At 36.2% G+C, this 23,579-nt stretch overlaps 1 protein-coding gene across 1 annotated transcript in view; it reads left to right on the top strand.

Moving 5' to 3' along the window:
* Window positions 1–10,211: 10,211 nt before the first annotated feature.
* The window catches only part of LOC123666816 (spectrin beta chain, non-erythrocytic 5), an 87,446-nt gene continuing 74,078 nt past the window's right edge, over window positions 10,212–23,579 (top strand). Inside the window, exon 1 of the mRNA XM_045600842.1 lies at window positions 10,212–10,371. Coding sequence (XP_045456798.1) covers window positions 10,252–10,371 — 120 coding nt within the window. The 5' untranslated portion in view covers window positions 10,212–10,251. The remainder of the gene's footprint in view (window positions 10,372–23,579) is intronic.

Genomic DNA, 23,579 nt, shown 5'->3' on the forward strand with positions numbered 1-23,579 from the left:
ATGTACCAGCCCTCTTATCACCAGTGGAGACAATAAGACGAGTTATCTCATTTACAAAATTAAAGTCAATATTCTTAATGGGTGTCGTTTAAGAAATGTATTCTTACTCTATCTACTATCTATCTTCTACAGTTATATTCCTCTTGTGATTTCGTGTTTATTTTGATCCCGGGGATTGTGTTATGTATGTTTGAGAACCATTGGTTTGAACAATTGATATCCTAATTATTATTTACTAATATTGTTAATTACACGCTAACGTTAAAAAATACGAAACTCATGTGTTTGTTATTGTTATTTGATATTTTCTTAGTAATTACTGATTACATTTTTTTTGTACTTTTTATTGAAGGTTTGTCGTTGTGATGCTATAACGGTTTTTAAAAGATGAAGGATTTACTTGTTTTTGATACATTTTATCGAGCACATAAGTTGCTGATTGGTTTTATCAACAATAGATGATATGCTTTCATCTCTGCAGAATCTACATTCCGAATCGGTGGTAGCTTCACTTTTAACCAACTTTATTCAAATTAGCTACAAAAGCACTTTCGAATCGTCATTTTACAAATTAAAATTTTAAAGTGATTATTATTATTAAAAGTAAAGCTATCACCGATTCGGAATGTTGATTCTGCAGATTAGAATTAACAAGAAACTCCGCAGTTACACTTTCGAAAATAATATACATATAAACTGTGTTTTAGTACATTAGTAAAATGTTGCATAAAATACAGCGTCACTAAGTCCACACATCTTTATCATCCTTTTTTTTACTTTTAAAGTTGTAAAAATAAGTTTCAAGTTTCAAGTGTGAAGCCTACTTGAATTATAAGTAAATATTGATTTCAATATTACTATTGATAAAGCCAGCTAAGCTAGCTAATACAATAAAATTAAGCCGCTGGTCACATACCGCGATGTAACGAAATATTTGACCTTGACAGTGACTCTGTAAGTGTTACGTGGTCCGCCATCTTGTCCGGCGGCGGTTATCGAGCGAGTTCGAATCCGCGCGGCCTTGAGACGGGCTTTATTGTTGCTGTACACGTGAGGACGTGCGACAGATTTATGTGACGAAAATTTCGATTTGATTCAATATCGTAATTTATTATTCAAATGGGCTTCCAAAGCACCGTCGAATAACTGTTTGAAAAAAAAAAATTTTTAATTATCGCTTAAATTCAGCCTATAACATGCAGACGTCTATAGGCCACGGTTACCGCTTACCATCAATACCACCTTACTACCAAGGTTTTTCTTTAAAATAATAATAATAATAATAATAAAACCTTTTTTCCGAGAACCAAAAAAATAGTAACATAATACACGTGTTTATAAAAATATCCCTTATCTCGGTGTGCTTATTGGCGTAAGCCTCCTTCAGTGATTTCCATTGAGCCCTGTTCTGCGCATCCCTAGTCCACAGATAGCCAGCTGTCATTCTGATATCGTCCACCCATCTTGTTTTATGTCTTCCACGCTTCCTCTGTCCGTCTCTTGGGTAGCATTCTGTCTTTAAAATATATTTTCTAATTTAAATCATCATATTCTCAGTACTACAACTATAATTATATAAATGTATGCATCATTTCATATACCATAGAATTCACGGCTCATAAAGTCGTCTGTCGGAGCGTGAATGGCAAATAAAGCTGACGTCGGGCTGTTTGTGGCGATTTTTTTTTACTTCCGACTTGCAACGATACAAGGGAGTCCTTAAGTTTTATTGTGTTTTTACTACAGGCATAGTATATAACGTAGAGGTTTTGAAATCAGTAATACAACACTACAAACACTTCAGATTGTGAACGTTTCTTTAAACGCGCTAATCTCAGGAAGTACTGGTTCGATCGAATTAATGTTGTTTTAGATAGTCTATTTACAGAACATGGCCATAGGCTATGTTTTTGCTTTACGCGTGCGAAACCGCGTCGCACAGCTAGTTATACATAAACTAGCTGACCACGCAAACGTTATTTTGCCATATATTTTATTAACCTTGTCAACCCCCCCCCCCATAACTTAGGGGGATGAAAAATAGATGTTGTTCGATTCTTAAACCTACCCAATATGCACACAAAATTTCATGAGAATCGGTCAAGCCGTTTCGGAGGAGTTTAACTACAAACACCGCGACACGAGAATTTTATATATTAGATAATAATAGTACATATGTATGTTTATCATACACACGATCGTCTTTTCCTCAGGTAAGGCAACTTTATGCCATTGTTATAGGTAACAACCCTTTGATATATACACATATTGTTCGTCTACAATCACAGAAGCATAATTAAAAACTACTGACCTACCTACTAGGACAATGTGACATTATCACTGAGTGACATAGGCTATATTTTAACGGGAGCAAAAGGAAGGCATAGTTGTGTAATCCAAGCGGACGAACCCGCGGGCGGAAAGCTAGTTTCACTAAAATGGTACAGAACACTTCGTGTTAGAGTACTGCTCACACTTGACCGCTTTGTAAAACCTAAACTGTCTACATATATACCATTTCCTTTACCCAAAGGTTGCCTGGAAAAGATCGCTCATTAGCGATAAGGCCGCCTTTTGTACTTATCTCCTGTTTTTATTTTTGTAATTTTGCTCACACACTTGCTTGGTGTACAATAAACAGTTTTTATTATTATTATTATTTTCTTGACATTATTGGATATTCTTCATATTCTTGATTATATGGACATGAATGGGTCTTTTGTTAACTCTTTAACGCTTACGAAATTTATGGCGCGCTTGTTAGTATTCTTTCTTTAAATGAGTCATAGCGTAATGTTATATAGCCTATGTTAAAAATGTAGCTTGGCTATGGCGAATGATTTGTACAATAACTTTTATAAATTTATTTACAAATCAGTCCATTTTCTTAATCTAATAAACAAAATTGTCGTGTCGCGGTGTTTGTAGTTAAACTCCTCTGAAACGGCTTGACCGATTCTCATGAAATTTTGTGTGCATATAGGGTAGATCTGAGAATCGAACAACATCTATTTTTCTAATCAGGTATATCATTTAGTTTTATAAAAAGGTGTTTGAGCATTCACACACGGCAGAAGTTAAACTTCTGAAAAGTAACCTATGAGGATTAAAATACTATGTAATGTATTGTATCTCATTCTCTCCTATATGTTTATGTGTTTGTTTCTTTACCGTGACGCATTTTCGTTTCATCGAGTTTCTAATCGAAACGATTTTAAAGAAGTTTCACATAAAAAAAAAATAAATAAATAAAAATTCTTGTTGTTGAAATGTTAACGTCGAGAGTACCGAAACTCAATATCAATTCATATTTTCGTCAAGATAACCGTTTTTTTGAACCAGTTCGAACCGGTTTATTGTAGTTATTAGCGATTCGGCAGAAGTTAAACTTCTGAAAAGTAACCAATGAGGAGTAAAATACTATGTAATGTATTGTATCTCATTCTCTCCTATATGTTTATGTGTTTGTTACTTTCTCGTGACGCATTTTCGTTTCATCGAGTTTCTAATCGAAACGATTTTAAAGAAGTTTCACATCAAAAATTCTTGTTGTTGAAATGTTAACGTCGAGAGTACCGAAACTCAATATCAATTCACATTTTCGTCAAGATAACCGTTTTTTTAGAACCAGTTCGAACCAGTTTATTGTAGTTATTAGCGGTTCGCACTGGAAAGACAATATCGCCCTCGTGTGCTATACCAGTTGTCCCTGGTTTTACTTGTAAAGTTGTATTGTGGGTTTGTGGGAATGTTAAGGTGAAACGTAATTTAGTTAGTAGGAGTAGTTTTTTATCGTAGTCGATTGGGTAATTTATATGTGAAAAAATCAAAGAGTAATAAATATTCGTATGTATTTGTCTTATACAATAAACTTGTTTTAATTTATTTTTCACAATATATATTAAACACTAGCTTTTACCCGCGGCTTCGCCCGCATCGATTTTTTTAAATAAAAAGTTAGTTATGTTACTTCTAATACCTCTAAGAATATGTGTCCAAAGTTTCATGATGATCGGTTAAGTAGCTTTCGCGTGAAAGCGTAACAAACAAACTTACATTCACATTTATAATATTAGTAGGGATTTGATAATCATGTTCGCAGCCCGGATTTGAATAATAATAATACGCTTTATTGTACACCAAAAACAGAAATGATACATAGCAAAGAAAGAAAAAATATTAACAATATATTCATTAAGTACAAAGGGTGGCCTTATCGCTAAAAAGCGATCTCTTCCAGGCAACCTTAGGGCAAAGGAAATGGTTTAGCGATAGCATAGGTGTACAAATTACAACAAATTTATTATAAATATTCAAATAATTTGATGAAATTGAATCAACGACCGTATGGTTTTGCATCCGAATATTCTAATAACTAAACCATCTTGTTAATGCTATAAAGAGAGATTGTAAATCTGCATGATATATTGTGATAACTCTCAAAATCAAAATCAGAAATAACTTTATTCACATAGGCTACAAAAGCACCTTCGAATCGTCATTCAAAGTGAATTCGATTCGGAACGTAGATTCTAAAGAGAAGAATCGGCAGGAAAGTCCGCAATTCCGCACATACCTACAATTTAGAAAAAAACTATATTTATTATTATTAATATAAACTTATAAAGAAATAACATATATACAGAAATAACATAGGCTATAATACATCACGACATACGACGCGTTGGCGCAACGGACACAGAACTGGTTTGTGACTGTTGCGTTGGCGGTTGCGGGTTCGATCCCCGCACATGACAGTTTCCCCACCGTGTCTTGGAGAGCACGTTAAGCCGTCGGTCCCGGTTGTTATCATGTACACCTGATAGCGATCGTTACTCATAGTAAGGAATATATCCGCCAATGCGCATTATTGGAGCAGCGTGGTGGAGGCCTATGCCCAGCTGTGGGTTATTACAGGCTGAAGCGTATAATTCATTACGCTGTTACTCTTAACATCAAATCATTATCGCGCGAAAATGTAGAATAACATCAAGTCAAAAGTAAACATATTTGACAAGCCAGCACTAGACAAATATTTGTTTAAATTAATCATATGTAAAAATTAAAAACAGTCCTTATGACAACTGTACAAGGTTCACATCCGGCTTTAGTTTTATTATCGTTATCGGTGATAAGACGCGCCCTGTAGGAAATGTTGTTTAAATAAATGTTACAGTTAAACTAGAATTTTAATTTACTTTTATATATCTATCTATCTATTTTATGTTATATATCTATTTTTTATATACTAGGTCGGCAAACAAGCGTACGGCTCACCTGGTGGTAAGCGATTACCGTAGCTTATAGACGCCTGCGACACCAGAAGCATCGCAAGCGCGTTGCTGACCCTTTCCCCAATCCCCCAGGAACTCTGGTCACCTTACACAGGACTGCTGGAAAACAGTATTATTTAGCTGTGATCTTCTGTAAGGTCGAGGTACTTCCCCTGTCGGGCTGCTCCGTATTTTGAGCAAGAAATTTCCTGCTGTGCCCTACCTCAGATAAACACTACTTTTAAACAAACTTAGAATGAAATAAAATGCAATGTCTACTAACATACATGTGTCTTTTGTAAAAAGAAAATTTCGCAAAAGCAGTGCGATTTGATTCCGTGAAAGTAAGATTGCGACTCGCGACTCAGAGAGAGCAGTGTGAACTTATTGTTACGTGGACTCGATGTGGGACGGAAACGACGAGCTTGTGTTTTATGTACCGACACTAGCTTCTGCCCGCGACTTCGTCCGCGTGGAATAGTTACTTTGGGCTAATTGGGGAAGCTGTGCTGTGTGGCTACGGCACTAAAGAATTTAGCCACCCCCTCTCTTCCCGTGGGTGTCGTAAGAGGCGACTAAGGGATAACAAGGTTCCACAACCACCTTGGAACTTAAGAAGCCGACCGATGGCGGGATAACCATCCAACAGCTGGCTTTGAAATACACAGACCGAAGACGGGCAGCAGCGTCTTCGGTGCGACAAAGCCAGTACTGCGGTTACCAACCCGCCTGCCCAGCGTGGTGACTATGCGCAAAACACATGAGTTCACGTTATTTTTGGCGTAAACTTTTGGAGGCCTATGTCCTGCAGTGGACTGTATAGGCTGTAATGATGAATTGGGGAAGCTATCAAGAAACCACAAAAAAGCCCGATTTTGAAATGATATTCATTGGTGCTCTACGGCTATTGGTCTTAGCGTGATGATTTATAGCCTAGCCTTCCCCGATAAATGGGCTATCTAAAACTGAAATAATTTTCCAAATAGAACCAGTAGTTCTTGAGATTAGTGCGTTTAACCAAGCAAACAAACAAAAAAACTCTTCAGCTTTATAATATTAGTATAAATTGCCGTATGTAATAAAATTGATTTGTAACACTAGATGTTGCTATACAGTTGGTTCGAGTAAGGTTGTTTTGTTTTTAAATATATTTAAGAATAAGAATTAATAGTTTTATTTTCCGAGTTCACGCCATTTTTGGCCTGAACTTATGGTGGTCTATGTCCAGCAGTGGACTATGATTGGCTAAGATGATGATGATGATGATAAATTAATAAACGCTTCACGCTCAACGGATCCCCCAGTAGGTTTTTCTCCTGTGTCGGGGGTCCGGAAACACATGCACTACACAAACAGCGCCCAGACCACGACCAACATCTATATGGTCGATACAAATGTCTGTCGTGAGCGGGAATTGCGTACGCATATAAAAAATGTGAGCATTTCTAACGACACGGTAACGTTGCCCCGTTGTTTGTTTATCTTCTGTCTGATTCTGAATTAAATTTGGGATCGTAAAAAACGCATTAATTGCGCGATCTTTTTTGGTTACTTTTTTACCTCCCACCCCCTTCCCTTGTTTATATCCGGTGAAGCTTTAGACTAAACTAACTACTATGAGTAACGATCGCTATCACGTGTACATGACCAGGAGTGACGGCTTAACGTGCTCTCCGAGGCACGGTGGGGAGACCCACAAGGACTGTACAAACACCCAGACCATCAACATTCTTATGGCCAATACAAATCTTTGTCATGTGCGGAGATCGAACCCGCAACAACCACAATCCAGTGCCGTGACCGTCGACCGACGCGTCGTTTTTTCTTGCTTATTTACAATTTTGATCTTCGCGAGCAAAGGTAAATATCATCAGGTACCTACGCGTCTGAAATAATTTTTAATTCATCATTATCATTACAGCCTATACAGTCCACTGCTGGACATAGGCCTCCACAAGTTGACGCCAAAAATAACGTGAACTCATGTGTTTTGCCCATAGTCTCCACGCTGGGCAGGCGGGTTAGTGACCGAAGGGCTGGCTTTGTGGCACCGAAGACGCTGCACGGGCACGTCTTCGGCCTGTGTATTACAAAGCCAGCAATTGGATAATTATCCCGCCACCGGTTAGCTTTTTAAGTTCCAAGGTGGTAGCGGAAATGTGTTATCCCTTACGACACCCACGGAAAGAGAGGGGGTGGCTATATTCTTTAGTGCCGTAGCCACACAGTACAATTTCTAATTGTACGGAATAATCAGTCAGTTGCAAGACAGACATATTTTTATCGCCTCACTAAAAGGTTAAGAATCACTGTTTTTAGCGATCTATTAACAGTTAACCGCTGGCACGCCATGTTCCACGTCTGTTGATCTCTGCACCGTACCGTTATGTGTTTTGCATGGTTTTAATTATGTTCGTTACACACGAGGGATTCGCGTTCGTGTGTGGAGTTTGTGTGTGCGTCTGTTGAACCGAAATGTTACTGATTTTTTTTGTCATATATTTTATTATAACTAGTGGTCGCCCTGTGGTCGAAATTCGACCGTAATTAATTTAAATTATAAGTTTGAACATTATTAAGGTTCAGCTGTCAAAGACTAATATATAAAATTCTCGTGTCGCGGTGTTTGTAGTTAAACTCCTCCGAAACGGCTTGACCCATTCTCATGAAATTTTGTGTGCATATTCGGTAGGTCTGAGAATCGAACAACATCTATTTTTCATCCCCCGAAATTATAACGGTAGGGGGGATTCAGGAAGTTAATAACATATATGGCAAAACAACGTTTGCGGGGTCAGCTAGTACTTCTATAATAATAAACAAACAGTATTTTTGCGTGTGTGTGTCAAGTACATGGTAGTGTGTGTAATATTGTTTTCATTGATTTAATGAGATTACCCGACTAAAAAAGGAGATTACTCAATTCGACCGTATATATATATTTTTTATGTATTTTCGGGGATAACTTCGTCGTTTATGAACCGATTTTGATTATTCTTTTTTTGTTAGAAAGGATATATCCCTGGTGTGGTACCATAATAAGGGAACCAGGATCTGATGATGGGATCCCAGAGAAATCGAGGGAAACTCGAAAATCCGCGTAACTTTATACTGGGTGTACCGATTTTGATAATTTTTAATTTAATCGAAAGCCGATGTTTATCATGTGGTCACTTTCAAATTTCACCGAGATCTAATTACAACTTTTGGAGTCATCTTTGATAATGCGTTTTTACTTGACTAATTTTTCGTCACCCCACGTTGTATTACTTGTCGATATAATCGAAGTCGGTTTTTTTTTCGGTTGCCTGCAAACACAATTATTATGAATAATTAAAAAAAAATATTAGCTTTCTGCACTCCTTCTCTATATAAACTACACGTGTACAAAATTTCATACTCCTCCGTCCGCGAAATTATCGTAAAAAGGGGTACAAAGTTTTGCGCCCCATCCCACACTTCTTATTTAGTCCTCTGCCCAAAGGTTGCCTGGAAAAGATCGCTGTATTAGCGATAAGGTCGCCTGTTGCAGCTGATGCTAATTTCATTTTTATATTTCATTTGTTATGTTGTTAAAACCTTGTATTAGTGTGCGAAAGTGTAAATAAATAAAATAAATAAAGTTTTTGCGTCACGTATTAAAATATAGATTTGTTATTGTATATTTTAAAAGACGTAAACATTAATACAGTATCATTTACCGACGATTCCAGAATATTATAAACAAACTTTTTAATTTAAAAAGTGTCAATATAAAATCTTGAGTGTCGAGGAGACAGTGCAATAAGTGTCAGTGCTAATGTCGCGATGCAGAGACAGTTGAGCAACGTCAGCATACACTCCTACCAGGAGTACCAACCGTCGAGGAGATATGGTAACCATTGAATATACCATAAATGCTGTTTCCCCATCCTTAACCCCGATTAATTAACCCCGATTAAATGTGGCATTTTTAGGCAGACGCAAGATTGCTGATCTGATCACTTCACTTCATCCTATCGTAGTCCACTGCTGGACATAAGCTCCCCAAGGTCGCGCGAAACATTATGGCGCGAACTTGTGTGTTTTGCCCATAGTCATCAGGCTGGGCAGGCGGGTTGGTGAGCGCAGGGCTGGCTTTGTCGCACCGAAGACGCTGCTGCCCGTCTTCGCTCTGTGTATTTCAAAGCCAGCACTTGGATGGTTATCCCGTCATCGGTCTGCTTCTGATCTGATATTGGTTATGTAATTAATCCCCTGTTTGATAAGAATAACAGTTTGATGTCTCAATAAAAGGTACGGGCAGTTTCGTACCCGTGGATGTTTGTATATAATACAAATAAAAAAATGTACCATTTTACGTAATACATATACATGTTTACACAGAGACATATTTTTGGCTTGTATCTATATTTTGACTTTTTATATAATGAAACTGTTTTGTCTAATGAGACCACTTCCGCCCCTTAAGTTCCTCTGATATAACGCCGCGCACCCCATTTCTCTCCCGCAATTACCGCCCGCTACGTCCCTGTGGAAAAATGCCACGCACCCTTTTCCGGCAAAGACCGGCCCTGTGTTATTGTTTTGAAGATACAAATGTTAAGTAAACCTATTAGTATATGTATAAGATAGTATTTTTATCTAGATAATAGTAAAACGTTTGTATTATTTAGTAGATCAATCATAAAAATGTCGTTGGCGTCAAATTTAGTGACCCTGTATTCTGCTCTGTGGGTGCGGGTTCGATTCCCGCCTCGGTCTGGGTGTAATATATGTATATTTATTTATAGAAGTATTATTTGTATGTATATATCGAAAAAAAATGTAGCTATATAGGCCGGCTGTTACCTATAACACAAGCATTAAGTTGCTTACTTTAGGAACAGACGACCGTGTGTGTATGCTATACACATTTAATTAATCATATAATATTTTGTCCCCAGGGCCCCAGTATGAGCCCGGGGGGTACGCGACGGCAGTGCAGCAGCGTACCAACATGACCCAGCGCGAGGACGCGCTCAAGTTCGAGCAGGGCCGGATCAAGGCGCTGCAGGAGGAGCGGCTCCACATCCAGAAGAAGACATTCACGAAATGGATCAACTCGTTTTTACAAAAGGTATTTTATTTTATAATATTATGACGAGACGCGATGAACACCAGTTCAGGTCTAGATTACTTTTATCACAATCGTCTGCTCTAATGGTCTCCTTGATTCCTTTGTCATAGACGAATAGCTTACTGATATCCATATTTATATGTTACTAGTCGACTAGTGCCCACTTCGTTGGGCGTTAATTATTTTTGTGATGAAAATATATAATAAAGTTTCCATCTCGTATTTCTCCGATTTGATTTATATATACTATTATTTTTTACTGAATTTTTTGTTCAATAACAATAAAATATAGCCTTTATCACTCCTGAACAGTGCAGCTTTCTGTTAGTGAAAGAATGTTTATGATCGGATCACTATTTGCGAAGATTACCCCCTACATACAAACAAAGTTAGAAACTTTACCTCTTTATAATATAAGTATAGACTAGCAGTAACTTGTGCGCGTTGTTACGTTTTTTATTTTATTTTTTGGTCGTACCAACTCAGAAACCTTTGTGGGCTCATGCACAACACTTTGCTGAAGATCACGACATGATGTTGCATAGTTTACGATTCTATAAAGGACATACAGACAGATATTCATTTATATATATGAAACCCATATTTATATTTTTATGTTATGAAATATTTAAACAAATTAGTAGGCGCGGTTGTCAAAGCACCGGCTGACGGCTGTTGCGCATGCGGTCGCGGGCTCGATTTCCCCACATGCCAAATATTTGTATTGGCCATAAAGATATTATGTCATGATCTGTGCTTTTGTAGTTGTGTTTAGTGTGTATTTCTGGACCCCCGCACCGCTTAAATCTTCCCTGAACTTCCAATAATATTCAAAAACAAAATTATAATATTTCAAAGTCAGAATTACCCCAATCGGTCCATCTATTCTCGAGTTTTAGGGAGACGAACGAACAACAATTGATTTTTTTTTATATCACTAGGTCGGCAAACAAGCGTACGGCTCACCTGATGGTAAGAGATTACCGTAGCTTATAGACACCTGCAACTCCAGAAGCATCGCAAGCGCGTTGCCGACCCAATCCCCAATCACCCCAGGAGCTCTGGTCACCTCCCTCACCACAGGAACACAATACCGCTTGAGAGCAGTATTATTTAGCTGTGATTAATAGCATTGCTTGTGATTGATAGCATGATCTGTGATTTATATATATATATATAGATTTATTATTTAATATTTTTTTTACAAACTTGTTCACAGTATTTTTATTTTATTTTATTTTTTATTTTTTATGGAGAGGAGGTAAATCTTCAAAAGACACCTTTTAGCCATTGTTGACAGGTAGTGTAGGATTTTTACCCACTAAAACCCTCCTCTCTTGCGTTAGTAACCAACACCCCGGAACCGCGTTAGCATTACTTCGAGGCACAGTATTTTTATTGATAATTTCCTTTGTAACATAGTTGTGCACGTGTAAACGATGACAGTACTATGTGTCATAATATGAGTAATAATTATATATGTCGTTTCTCACTGTTGTCAGATGACATGCGCCCACGGTTGTTGCCACCGTTCACATTTATTAGCTTAGTTTGAGATGTGGTGGTACAATTGTCAGAACATATGGTAAGGAGCGTGTGTCAGGGGTTTATATCATAGCTATATTTTCAGCGACTGTATTTAAATATATACTAATACTAGCTGACTCGGCAAAAGTTGTCTTGCCGCTAAACGCTATTTAAAAATAAAAAATAGGGGTTGGTGGTAGGAGGGTGAAAATTAGGGAGTTTTAATTTATTAAAAATAAAAAAATAAATAATTTATCTAAAAACAATAATAAAAAATTAGGGGTGGACTACCCTTAACATTTAGGGGGATGAAAAATAGATGTTGTTCGATTCTCAGACCTACCCAATATACATACAAAATGTCATGAGAATCGATCAAGCTGCTTCGGAGGAGTTTAACTACAAACACCGCGACACGAGAATTTTATATATTAGATTATAAAGCTGAAGAGTTTGTTTGTTTGTTGGATCGCGCTAATCTCAGGAACTACTGGTCTGATTTGAAAAAATCTTTCAGTGTTAGATGACCCATTTATCGAGGAAGGCTATAGGCTATATATCATCACGCTAAGACCAATAGGAGCGGAGCACCAATGAAGAATGTTTCAAAATCTGTTTTTCCTCTTGACAGCTTCCCCAGTTAGCCCAAAGTAACTTTTACACGCGGACGAAGTCGCGGGCAGAAGCTAGTAAACAATAAATTAGTAGATTTTTTTAAATACAATGATAGGCTTGCGTTTGACCACTGTTTCACCTGATGATAAGTGAAAATGCGGTCTAAGATGGACACACGCTTACCTAGAAGTAACCTATTCACTCGCGACTTAAAGATCCCCAGATTGTGATAATGGGTCGTATAGCTTTGATAGATGTTTATTCTGGTCTATTGGCTTTGTCTGTGGTTCTTCCGGAACCGGAAGTCTTGCCCGGCGGGATTTTACTCTTCACATCTTATTGCAAATAATAGTAAAGATTGGTGCATAGTCTAAAAGGCTATTCCTTTCTAAGTTAAGCTGAAGCTGTGCATGCTGTGTTCACTGTAATAAGAGTGAACATTGTCCACCTTTAAATTTTTTACACACATAACATACTTTAACAACATATATTTTATAACATATTTATTTGTATATATGTATGTGTATGTATGTGTATATGTATATTTACTTCTGTTAATATCATACTGTTTGTTAACTATACGCCAATTCTTTATCAACTGTTTGTACACTTCCCTCCCGCTTCTCTTTTTTTTCAATATGTCCTATGCCCAAAGGTTGTCTGGAAGAAATCGCTCTTAGCGATAAGACCGCCTTTCTACATCTTTCTTTTCATGTACCACTTTTGTTGTAATGTTTCTTTGTGGTGTACAATAAAGAGTGTTTATTATTATTATTATACTTTCGTATATTGTATTCATTCAATTTGTGAACCAAAAAAGAGGAATTGTTATCAACATGAACCCAATGTCCTGTGGATCACAAGATTTAATTAACATTGTATAACATTGTAGGCAAGAGACTAGTCCAGAAAACAATGAAGTTTAGAGATACAGGTCCAAATGAGTGACTGTTCTGATCGATAATGTTTCGACCGAGGATTCGAACGTGCTTATTACAAATGTTTGTATTAGGACCATACAGTTTGTTGTGGTATGGGCGTTTATAATAACAAATAATTGTGTTTGAAGGCAGACGAAAAAAAAAAGCGACCAATTATATCGACAAGTAATACAATGTAGGTAGACGAAAAAATAGTCAAGCAAATACGCATTATCAAAGATTACTCCAAAAGTTGTAATCAGATGTCGATGAAATTTTAATGTGACCATATGATAAACATTGGCTTTCGATTAAATTAAAAATTATCAAAATCGGTACACCCACTAAAAAGTTATGCGGATTTTCAAATTTCCCTCGATGTCTCTGGGATCCCATTATCAGATCCTGGTTTCCTTATCATGGTAACACACCAGGGATATCTCCTTTCCAATAAAAAAAGAATTATCAAAATCCTTTTTTGAAGTCGGTTAACAATAAATAAATATCTACACAATACACACACGGTCGTCTGTTCCTAAAGTAAGCAACTTAATGCTTGTGTTATAGGCAACAGCCGACTGGTATATAGCTACATTTTTTTTTCGATAAACATACTTATAAATAATACATATATGAATATATAAATAAATATTTATATTACACTCGATAGATTCGGGGTTGGAATCGAACCCACAACACTCGAAGCAGAAAGCAGGGTCACTACAAACTGCGCCAACGGGCTAGTCAAACCGTTTGTTTGTGGTGTGTTAAAAGGCATAGACTTTTTACCTGAAAGAGAAGGATAGTCTAAGGCGTTTATAAAATCACGAAGTATAATTATTTGTTAATATATCTTCAAAATAACATATAATCCTGGGCATTTATTTGTTATAATAATCACAAAGTCCTTTATTGTAAATTTATCAGGCGACCCCGGGTACAAACCGGCCCTGTATTAACATAAATCTACCGGATAATCAATACATTAGTAACGTAAATAATACCTAAACGGTACATACAGGAAAAATATTGTATTAAATACGAGGATTATTTCTTGATCACGTCATTCCTAATGATGTCATGACGTACTCGGAACAGTGACTACAGCAGATATGGTATAATCTCATAGTTTTATCACTTGCGTATTACTGTGGTGTCGTTCGTTATTAGGAGAATTAGTATGTGCCATTTCAAATGATCCAAGGTCTTTGATGTCTCCCAAGGCCGTCGTATGATTTTGTTTGGGCTACTGATTTAGAAGCAAAATTGCATAAAATAACTATGTTAAAGTAAGTTAGGGCTTGCTTACCATTCTGTTGATAAAGTATCAGATAGCCTATCAGTTGCTAATGCTTTTTTAGTGCGAGATTATCTGCATCATTATTGAGTTTGGTACTGACGTTCGACTGGGGTAGTACCTCGACCTTACAGAAAATCACAGCTAAGTAATATTGCTTTCAAGCAGTGTTGTGTTCCTGTTGGTGAGTAAGGTGACCAGAGCTCTTTGAGATGTGCTGTATTAATAGCGGGTTTAGAATGCTAAATATATCAAATATATAAAATTCTCGTGTCGCGGTGTTTGTAGTTAAACTCCTCCGAAACGGCTTGACCGATTCTCATGAAATTTTGTGTGCATATTGGGTAAGTCTGAGAATCGAAGAACATCTATTTTTCAACAATATTTTTTTTTAATTTTTAGATTATTTTTTTTTATTTTTTTATGATACAACATTAAAAAATACATACAACCCTAAATTTTCAACCCACTACAATCAACCCCTATTTATAAATAGTGTTTAGCGGCAAGACAACGTTTGCCGAGTCAGCTAGTATATATATATATCATTTTATATAAATCATTTTTTTACGATTACCTCCGCTTCCGTACTGACCAACAACTATATTACATGTACATATATGTTATATTATACTAGCCGACCCGTGCCCACTTCGTTGGGTGTTATTTATTTTTGTGATGCAAATATATAATAAAGTTTTCATCTCTCGTATTTCTCCGACTTGATTTACATATATTATTATTTTTCATTCCCCTATTATATTATCACTCCTGAATAGTGTAGGTTTCTGTTGGTGAAAGAATTTTCATGATCGGAGCTGTATTTGCCAAGATTAACCCCTACATACAAACAAAGTTAGAAACTTTACCTCTTTATAATCTTATCTTAATATATATAAATCTCGTGTCACAATGTTTGTCCTCAATGGACTCCTAAACTACTTAACCGACTTTAGTCAAATTTGCACACCGTGTGCAGTTTGATCCAACTTAAAAGATGGGCTATATTTTATTTTGATATATTATGTTATTATTATATTTCAGAAAAAAATAAGATGATACGAAGTTCGCCAGGTCAGCTAGTATTAGTATAGATTTATTTGTTAATTGCCATATACTTACATACATACATTCTGATACCGCATAGTGGAATAAATAAAATTCCATACACACAACATTTAACACATTTAAAAATGTAATAAAAAGCATAAAAGAGGCGCCGACCCATCCAATTACCGATTAGAGTCGGTGTCGCGTAGCCATTGATCTCGTCAAAGGCAATTGATTGCAACTATCAGAGGCCGTCGGAGGTCGGAGAGGTCAGCGGTGATAGTCAACTTTATTTATAGAATCGAATCATATTTGTCGTTGTTAACCGACTTTAAAAAGGAGTAATTTCTCAATTCGACTGTGTTCTATTTTTTTGTATGTTTTTTTTATGTCACTAGGTCGGCAAACAAGCGTACGGCTCACGTGGTGGTAAGCGATTACGGTAGCTTATAGACGTCTGCGACACCAGAAGCATCTCAAGCGCGTTGCCGACCCTATCCCCAATCCCCCAGGAGCTCTGGTCACCTTACTCACCAGCAGGAACACAACACTGGTTGAAAGCAGTATTATTTAGCTGAGATCTTCTGCAAGGTCAAGGTACTACCCCAGTCGGGCTGCTCCATATTTTGAGCAGGAAATTCCTGCTGTGCCCTACCTCAGTTAAAAAAATGTTTGTTACGTCATAACTTTTTACTGGTGTTTGTCGTGTAGTTCTATTTCAATTTGCGCGAGATCTGACTGGCAGTTTTTGATTTATTTTCAACTAGCTTCTGCCCGCGACTTCGTCCGCGTGGAAGAGTTACTTTGGGTTAGCTGGAAAGTTCTCAAAAGGAAAAAAAAAAACGATTTTGAAACCTTATCCATTAGTTCTGCGCTCCTGTTGGTCTTAGCGTGATTATATGTAGCCCATAGCCTTCCTCGATATCCAGTATCTACTTCCTGAGATTAGCGCGTTTAAACAAACAAATAAACAAACTCTTCAACTTTATAATATTAGTATAGATATCACGTGGGCTTTTATTTTTACTTTCTACGTTGTATTACTTGTGAGAAAACACAATTATTCATGTGTCAGTATCTCCTGCTACTTTTTCCGAAATTGTCATTCCTTTTTACCCGACCGTCAAGTAAGGTGAATTTCGCGCGTGTCGTGTATGTACGCATGTAATAATTTTTCTTCTGTCATATTTTCCACACTGCTGAATGTATTGTGCCCTGCGGTCACCAACCCGCCTGCCCAGCAATTGAACTACTTTGACTTACGTTAAAATATTACTGTGCCCTATTTCAGTTTTTAAATTTATTACTCCTTGTTCATTGTACATGTATCTATTTACACTATTTCTATCTATATATGTCTATAAAAATTAATTGTTCTATGTGCTACTTAAGAATTATATATGTAATCATTTTTTATGTGTGTGTATGTTATAGATAAAAAAAAAATTCTATATATTACAAATTTTGCTTAATTTGTGTACAATATTGAGAATTCTGAATCAACAATATACTGTGTTAACGGGGTCAACGTAGACATGTATACATACTAGATCCGCCCTGCGGTTTCACCCACATTAGCTCAACAGTACATAGTACTGTCAGCGTGGTGGTTACCTAATTATAGCTTTAATTTGCCTCAAAGCCTCCTTCAAACGTAAATCTGTAACAAGGCCTCATTTTATAATATTTATCCATTTTTGGCGTAAGCTTAGGGAGGCCTGTGTCCAACAGTTGACTGCGATAGGCTGAAGTGATAATGATGATAATGATGAATTCACCAGTTGGAAAGTCAGTCGATGAACCACCAAGAAACACAACAGTTACTCGTTTTAAAGATCGTCAAAACATTACTAAAATATTACATACTCAGTCATATGTCCTGCGTGTGAAATAGCGCAACTAAATCCACACAGTATCAAACATGTAACACTAAAAGCAGAAAAACGAACAAACAATTTAAATTGAATTAACAGAAATAAATGACAAATGACACCATTACGATGACACTATTATATTGTCAACATAAGGAGACCATTCGCGTTCAGACAGTCGCACGATTCTATTTTATAATTGTTCTAAAAAAATGTGTTCAGCTTAAATCGACAATTTATATAGCGGGGCTTCAATACACATTATTAAGATAACTCAAAAAAAAAAACAAAAAAAGAAACGAGTGAGCTTTAGACCACACGACTGAAGTAAAACTTACGAAACGAAACTCTCTATCTTCACTAACTTATATCGTCTCTCGATTTCCGTTCGCCTCGCCCGATCACACTTTTCTTAACGCCCTCGTCACGCATTTACCAGCTTACTTCTCAAGTCGAGCGTACGTAAAGAAGTCTTACTTCAAAAATACTCGTCAATTCTAGATTAAATTTTAATGAAGAAACATGAATAAAATTGCCTATTTTAGGAACAGAAGATCGTGTGTATATGTTAAACATTTTTTTGACGTGACAACGTTTAATAAATAGATGAACGCCGGCTGCATGCACGAAAAAGGATGACCCATCGTCCTATTACGCTCGTTGTACGCTTGCGCCGCATCTATCTCTCTTCCACTCGATTGGCCAATGCGTCCGAGGAGATATTTTGTTATGACGTTGTCACGTTAAACTATCGTCCGTAAACCAACTTTACTCATTATATCATTTTTTTATTTATTAACTGTTTCTATGAATGTTTGAGTTGTTTCATGGTATATGCGACAGTCTTATACAGCCTCGCAATACTCACGACAGTCTGACCGTGAATTGCGGCGCTATTGTTACCTCGCGACGCGCAAATTATTTTGTTTACAATGTATTCCGAAAACAGACGATTGTTAGTGAATAGTATATATTTCGTAATTAATATATTCTTTATTAATTTTATTTATTTATTTTATATATTTATTTTATTTTTATTATTAATTTATTCTTATTCTTCGTATATTATATATATTAGAAGTTACACGAGAAAATTCACGTGGAATAGTAATGTATTCCTTGAAAAGAATTTCTTTATCAACTTATTTTTTTGTACGCTTTAAGAGATGTAAACACATTAATTATTACCGTTCTGTTTATCAAGTTTTTATTACGAGTGTTGTATTTTACAAGAAAGTATTTCTGCTACTAAATTCTTAAGGAGTTTACTAGTTAAAAGATAAAACAAAATAAGTGACAAACTCATCTTAGGTTATTGATGGCTTTTAAAATAATATTTTTTTTTTATTTATTCTATTTAGTGTTGCCCAAATGCAAGAACAAGACGAGACTTAGCCAGTCTTGGTCTTGGTCTTGCGCCAATACACCTGGTCTTGGTCTTGGTCTTGGTCTTGCGCTCCCAGTCTTGGTCTTGGTCTTGCAGCAAGAGTCTTGCAAGTCTTGCAATTACCTATTAGTCTATTACTATTTATTAAAGTTTACTTTAAATCTTAGAAAAACGTATTAGAATTGGAACATTGTGAGCTTGAATTAACATAGCCATAGTAAAGATCAAGCAGATTAATAAATAACTGAAGATTTGATAAGAAATTCGAAAAATCAACTGACCTATATGTCGTTTTCCATGGAAGTAACTGTTTCTTAATAAACATTTATGATTTATAAGCTTACATTTGCTAAAACATGTAAAAAAACAAATTAATTACAATAACTTGACTGTATTTTAAAGAACAATACTTATCTGTCTAGAAAGAGATTGAACCCTCAACTTATAAGAAATTTAATAAAAGAGTTTTACGATTTATCATTTATTTGAATAAAAAATAAAATACAACACAAATCAACAGCTTTATCATTAGGTTATGATACTTTATATCAATTTTTTTGACCAAGAATTAATACAAAGTAACCATCTGGCTGACTCATCACTTAACCTATTTCTATGTTTTCTAATTACTAATGATGCTTTAGAAAATAACCTCTCAGCAGGTACTGAAGTTGCAGGTATTGAGAGAAAATCACGGGCCATTTTCGATAAAATCGGATACTCTGTCTCATGCGTCCTCCACCAATCTAAAATGTCTTCCGAGCTGGCAGTTCTTGGTTTTCTCAGGTACTCCTCCAACTCGTCTATCACTAAGCCTTGAAGACAAGATCCAGATGACGTCGAGGGACATTCATAAAGTTTATCAAAGTCTATTACGTCTTCATCTTCATCACATACTTTATTTTCTTTTTCTGGTAATTCCAGAGATTTGTTCAGTGAGTGTAGACTTTTATATTCTTCATAAAGTTCATTGAACTTGCGCAGACTTTCTGTTTTAAGTTGCTTCCCCCACATTGTCAGGTCAAAAGTCTGAGCCTTATGCCTTGGGTCTAAAATTAAAGAAGTACAATAAATCCAGTTGCTCTTCTTGTAATGTTTAAGCATTTTGTCTCGAGCTGCTTGGAAAGCTAGAATGAGCCTTTCATCCACTTCAGATCGATTAGGTTTCTCATCTAACTGTTTTACCATGGATTCAATTTTATCTAGCAAGAGATTGAATGATACAATGACTAGCGGTAATGTAACATATTTGTCTCCACCAAGTTTTGTACTTAAAAGTTTAAAGTTTATTAGAAATTTATGTAATTTTTCGAGTACCTGCCATTCATTAGCTGTGATTTGAAAATCATTTAATTCGGTGACAGAACTGCACAATATGTCAATGCCCGCTCTCACTTTTAAACCAAATCCAATCATATCATGTGTGGAATTCCATCTCGTTGGACAGTCAATAATGGCATTTAGATTTGATGGCACGCCAGCTGCTTCACAAGCAGACTGAAACTTCTTCTTCACTATCTCACTTCTTTTTATTTTACTGGAAATACTGCGTAACTTTGTTACAGATGTACGCGAGTCAGCAATATTTGGTGCAGATTCTTCATCTTCCTCATCCTCAGTTTCGTCTGCATAGTCTTCGTACTGCTGATCTTGCGCGTTAGTGTCAGACTCACAGTGTAATGCTAAGGTCTTTAATAAATCTTGTACACCAAGGTTTAAAATGTGAGCAAAGCACCGGAAATGTTGATTGTCTGAATCAAAGTGTGGCGGCAGCTGTTTGCCCAGTTCATACATAAATTTGGTATTTGCAGTTGCGTTGTCGACCGTGATACCTTGTATTTTATCAATTATGCCATATTCCAATAAACATTCATGGAAAATCGTTGCAATATCTTCCCCAGTATGTCGACCGCGTGATGGTATAAAATCAAGAACTACAGATTGATACTTCCATTCGTTGTCTATATAATGAATAGTAACCCCGTAGTAACTCCTACCAGCAATTGACGTCCACCCATCAATGGTAAAAGACATTTTAGATGATAATTGTTGAAGTCGTTCCTTGAGATTCAATTGGAGCTCTTCAAATCGCTCTTTGACTTTCCTTCTAAGTGTAGACCTTTTAGGAAACACCATATTAGGGCAAATACATCGAAAATATACTTGTGTAGCTTCGTCATCGAAAAATGAGAAGGGAAGATATTTTTTCACCACCCAATCAACTGTAGCTGTCGTGATGTTGTCACTGCTGTTTTCCGACTGAAACAAAACAATAAATCTTGTGTTAATAATACTAGGTTTGAGCGTATAAGAGGAGGAGGTTTGTTGTTGTTAAATCGAGAAAATCGTTAAATTGATATTTGTTATATTAAGGTTGCACTGTACTGTAATTTACCAAAATAAAGTACTTAGTTTTTACTGGCCGATTAAATGAAAATATGGGTGTTTATAAAAAATATTTAAGACGATAATTACATACTTAATATGTCGCACCCCTAGATGAAAACACCACTAACTCAAAAATACTTACGTAAGTTAATGGCGTTGTTGAAAGTATCGCATGAATAGCTACGCAGAGTTAAAATTCTTTTAACTGTTAAAAAAATATTCTTACCTGTCCACTTCTTCCAGCGGTTACTAAAAAGCTTATGATATCTCCACTTAATTTTGGTTTAACAGGAAGAAATATTTCTGATTCCTTTTTGTGGAAAGATATTAGATGTTTCCTTAAGCCTGAAGTGTTTCTGTTTTTCATTTTTATTTCAATCTTTTTATGTTGGCACAATTTACAGAAGGCAGTTTGGGATGCATGAATTATTTCGAAAAACTCCTCAAATTTGCTTTTGGGTCTATTAGATCTGTGACTCAAACTCTCGTTACTCGGACTAGAATAATTTGAATCTTCGTCACTCATATTAAATTGTACACGTGATACGTTTTTAGAAAACAACGAGAATTAGTAAAAACAATTATTAAGTTAGACTCGAAGCACAGCTCAATTGGAAATGACTGGAATTAAAATAATTCCTTTATTTATAGTACGTTTCCTTGCTTTCTACCGCGCCGCCTCGCCACGTGCCGGCTCTATGAAAAGGATGCCGCCGCAAATCAAACAATGCCGCGTGCGGCGTACAAACACACACTAAATATTACCTACTTGTACAGACGCGACGCGTGAATAAAATATATGTAAAGAATTAGTGCCAATCACTATTCTTTACATATAAGTGAATGTTTTGGCGTACATCTATACTAATATTATAAAGCTGAAGAGTTCGTTTGTATGTTTGATGACAGAAGTTTTAAAATAAATAAATAAGTCCTGAACGTCACTATACCTCCAAAGTTACTATTCCTCGTGGACGAAGTCGCGGGCACAGCTAGTAAATACTTACTCTCATCATCTCTCTCAGAGATATTCGGGCTGGTAAGTAATACAAAACTCTTATCGCAGGCTTTTTATTTTATTAGTAGGTAAGTACCTACGCTTTTTATATTATTTTATTAGTTTTGTAGAATTTTTTTACACGTTTCAAGTGTATTTAAAAGTGGCTACAATATTTATTAAACGGGTGATATTTGAACACTTTTTGCTATTTTTTCTTGTAAAAACTTAAGAAATATAATGACTAAATGTACAATAATAGTACCTAAGTAATTAGTTTAAAACCATATAAGTAATCAATATTATAATATATACTTACTAGAATGAATTAATATGACATCTACTACCTATCCTTACCATTTTATCCTAATCATAATACTACTTGCGTGATCAGTATAATGTATTCATTTTCATTCTAAGCACTCTGAAACTTATTTATTCTTTGGAACACCTGTAGGTACTCTTAAAATTCGAAATTATTTTGCATGAGTATACCTACGCCCTATGGCGGCAATCAAATAGTGTCAAATGTTATGATTTCGGCGTGGCGGCAACGATTGTTTTAGATTTCAAAAGAAGCCGCCGGCGCGTGTATCATAACCATGTACTTCCGAAAAGCGGCAAATTTCTTTGAGAAGTAAGTACAAAACCTTTGATGCCGCATTATCAAAGTGCCGATGGTTAAAACATAACTATGCATGCACTCAGTTTGATTTTAATAGATATTTTTTTATTCGCTATGTTTATGGTATTAGTCGTAATGCGCATAGGTCCAGTTTTTCATATTCTTTGATACAGTTTTTTGCGTCTCATAGAATTCCTAAGCGTACCTACCTATACACCGAACTGTTACACCTAACTACTCAGTGAAATAGCGCTAAGTCCTAGCTGCAAGACGCAAGAGTCTTGCAGGCTAAGTCTTGTTCTTGCTCAAGTCTTGCACGGTCAGTCTTGGTCTTGGTCTTGCTAAAAATACGCGGTCTTGTTCTTGGTCTTGGTCTTGCAAAAACGCAAGAACAAGACCAAGACTGCAAGACCAAGACTGAATTTGGGCAACACTAATTCTATTTCTAACTGAGGTAGGGCACAGCAGGAATTTCGTGCTCAAAATATGGAGCAGCCCGACTGGGGTAGTACCTCGACCTTACAGAAGATC

Source organism: Melitaea cinxia, chromosome 27 (genome assembly GCF_905220565.1).
Source record: "Melitaea cinxia chromosome 27, ilMelCinx1.1, whole genome shotgun sequence".
In the NCBI taxonomy this organism is placed as follows: domain Eukaryota; kingdom Metazoa; phylum Arthropoda; class Insecta; order Lepidoptera; family Nymphalidae; genus Melitaea; species Melitaea cinxia.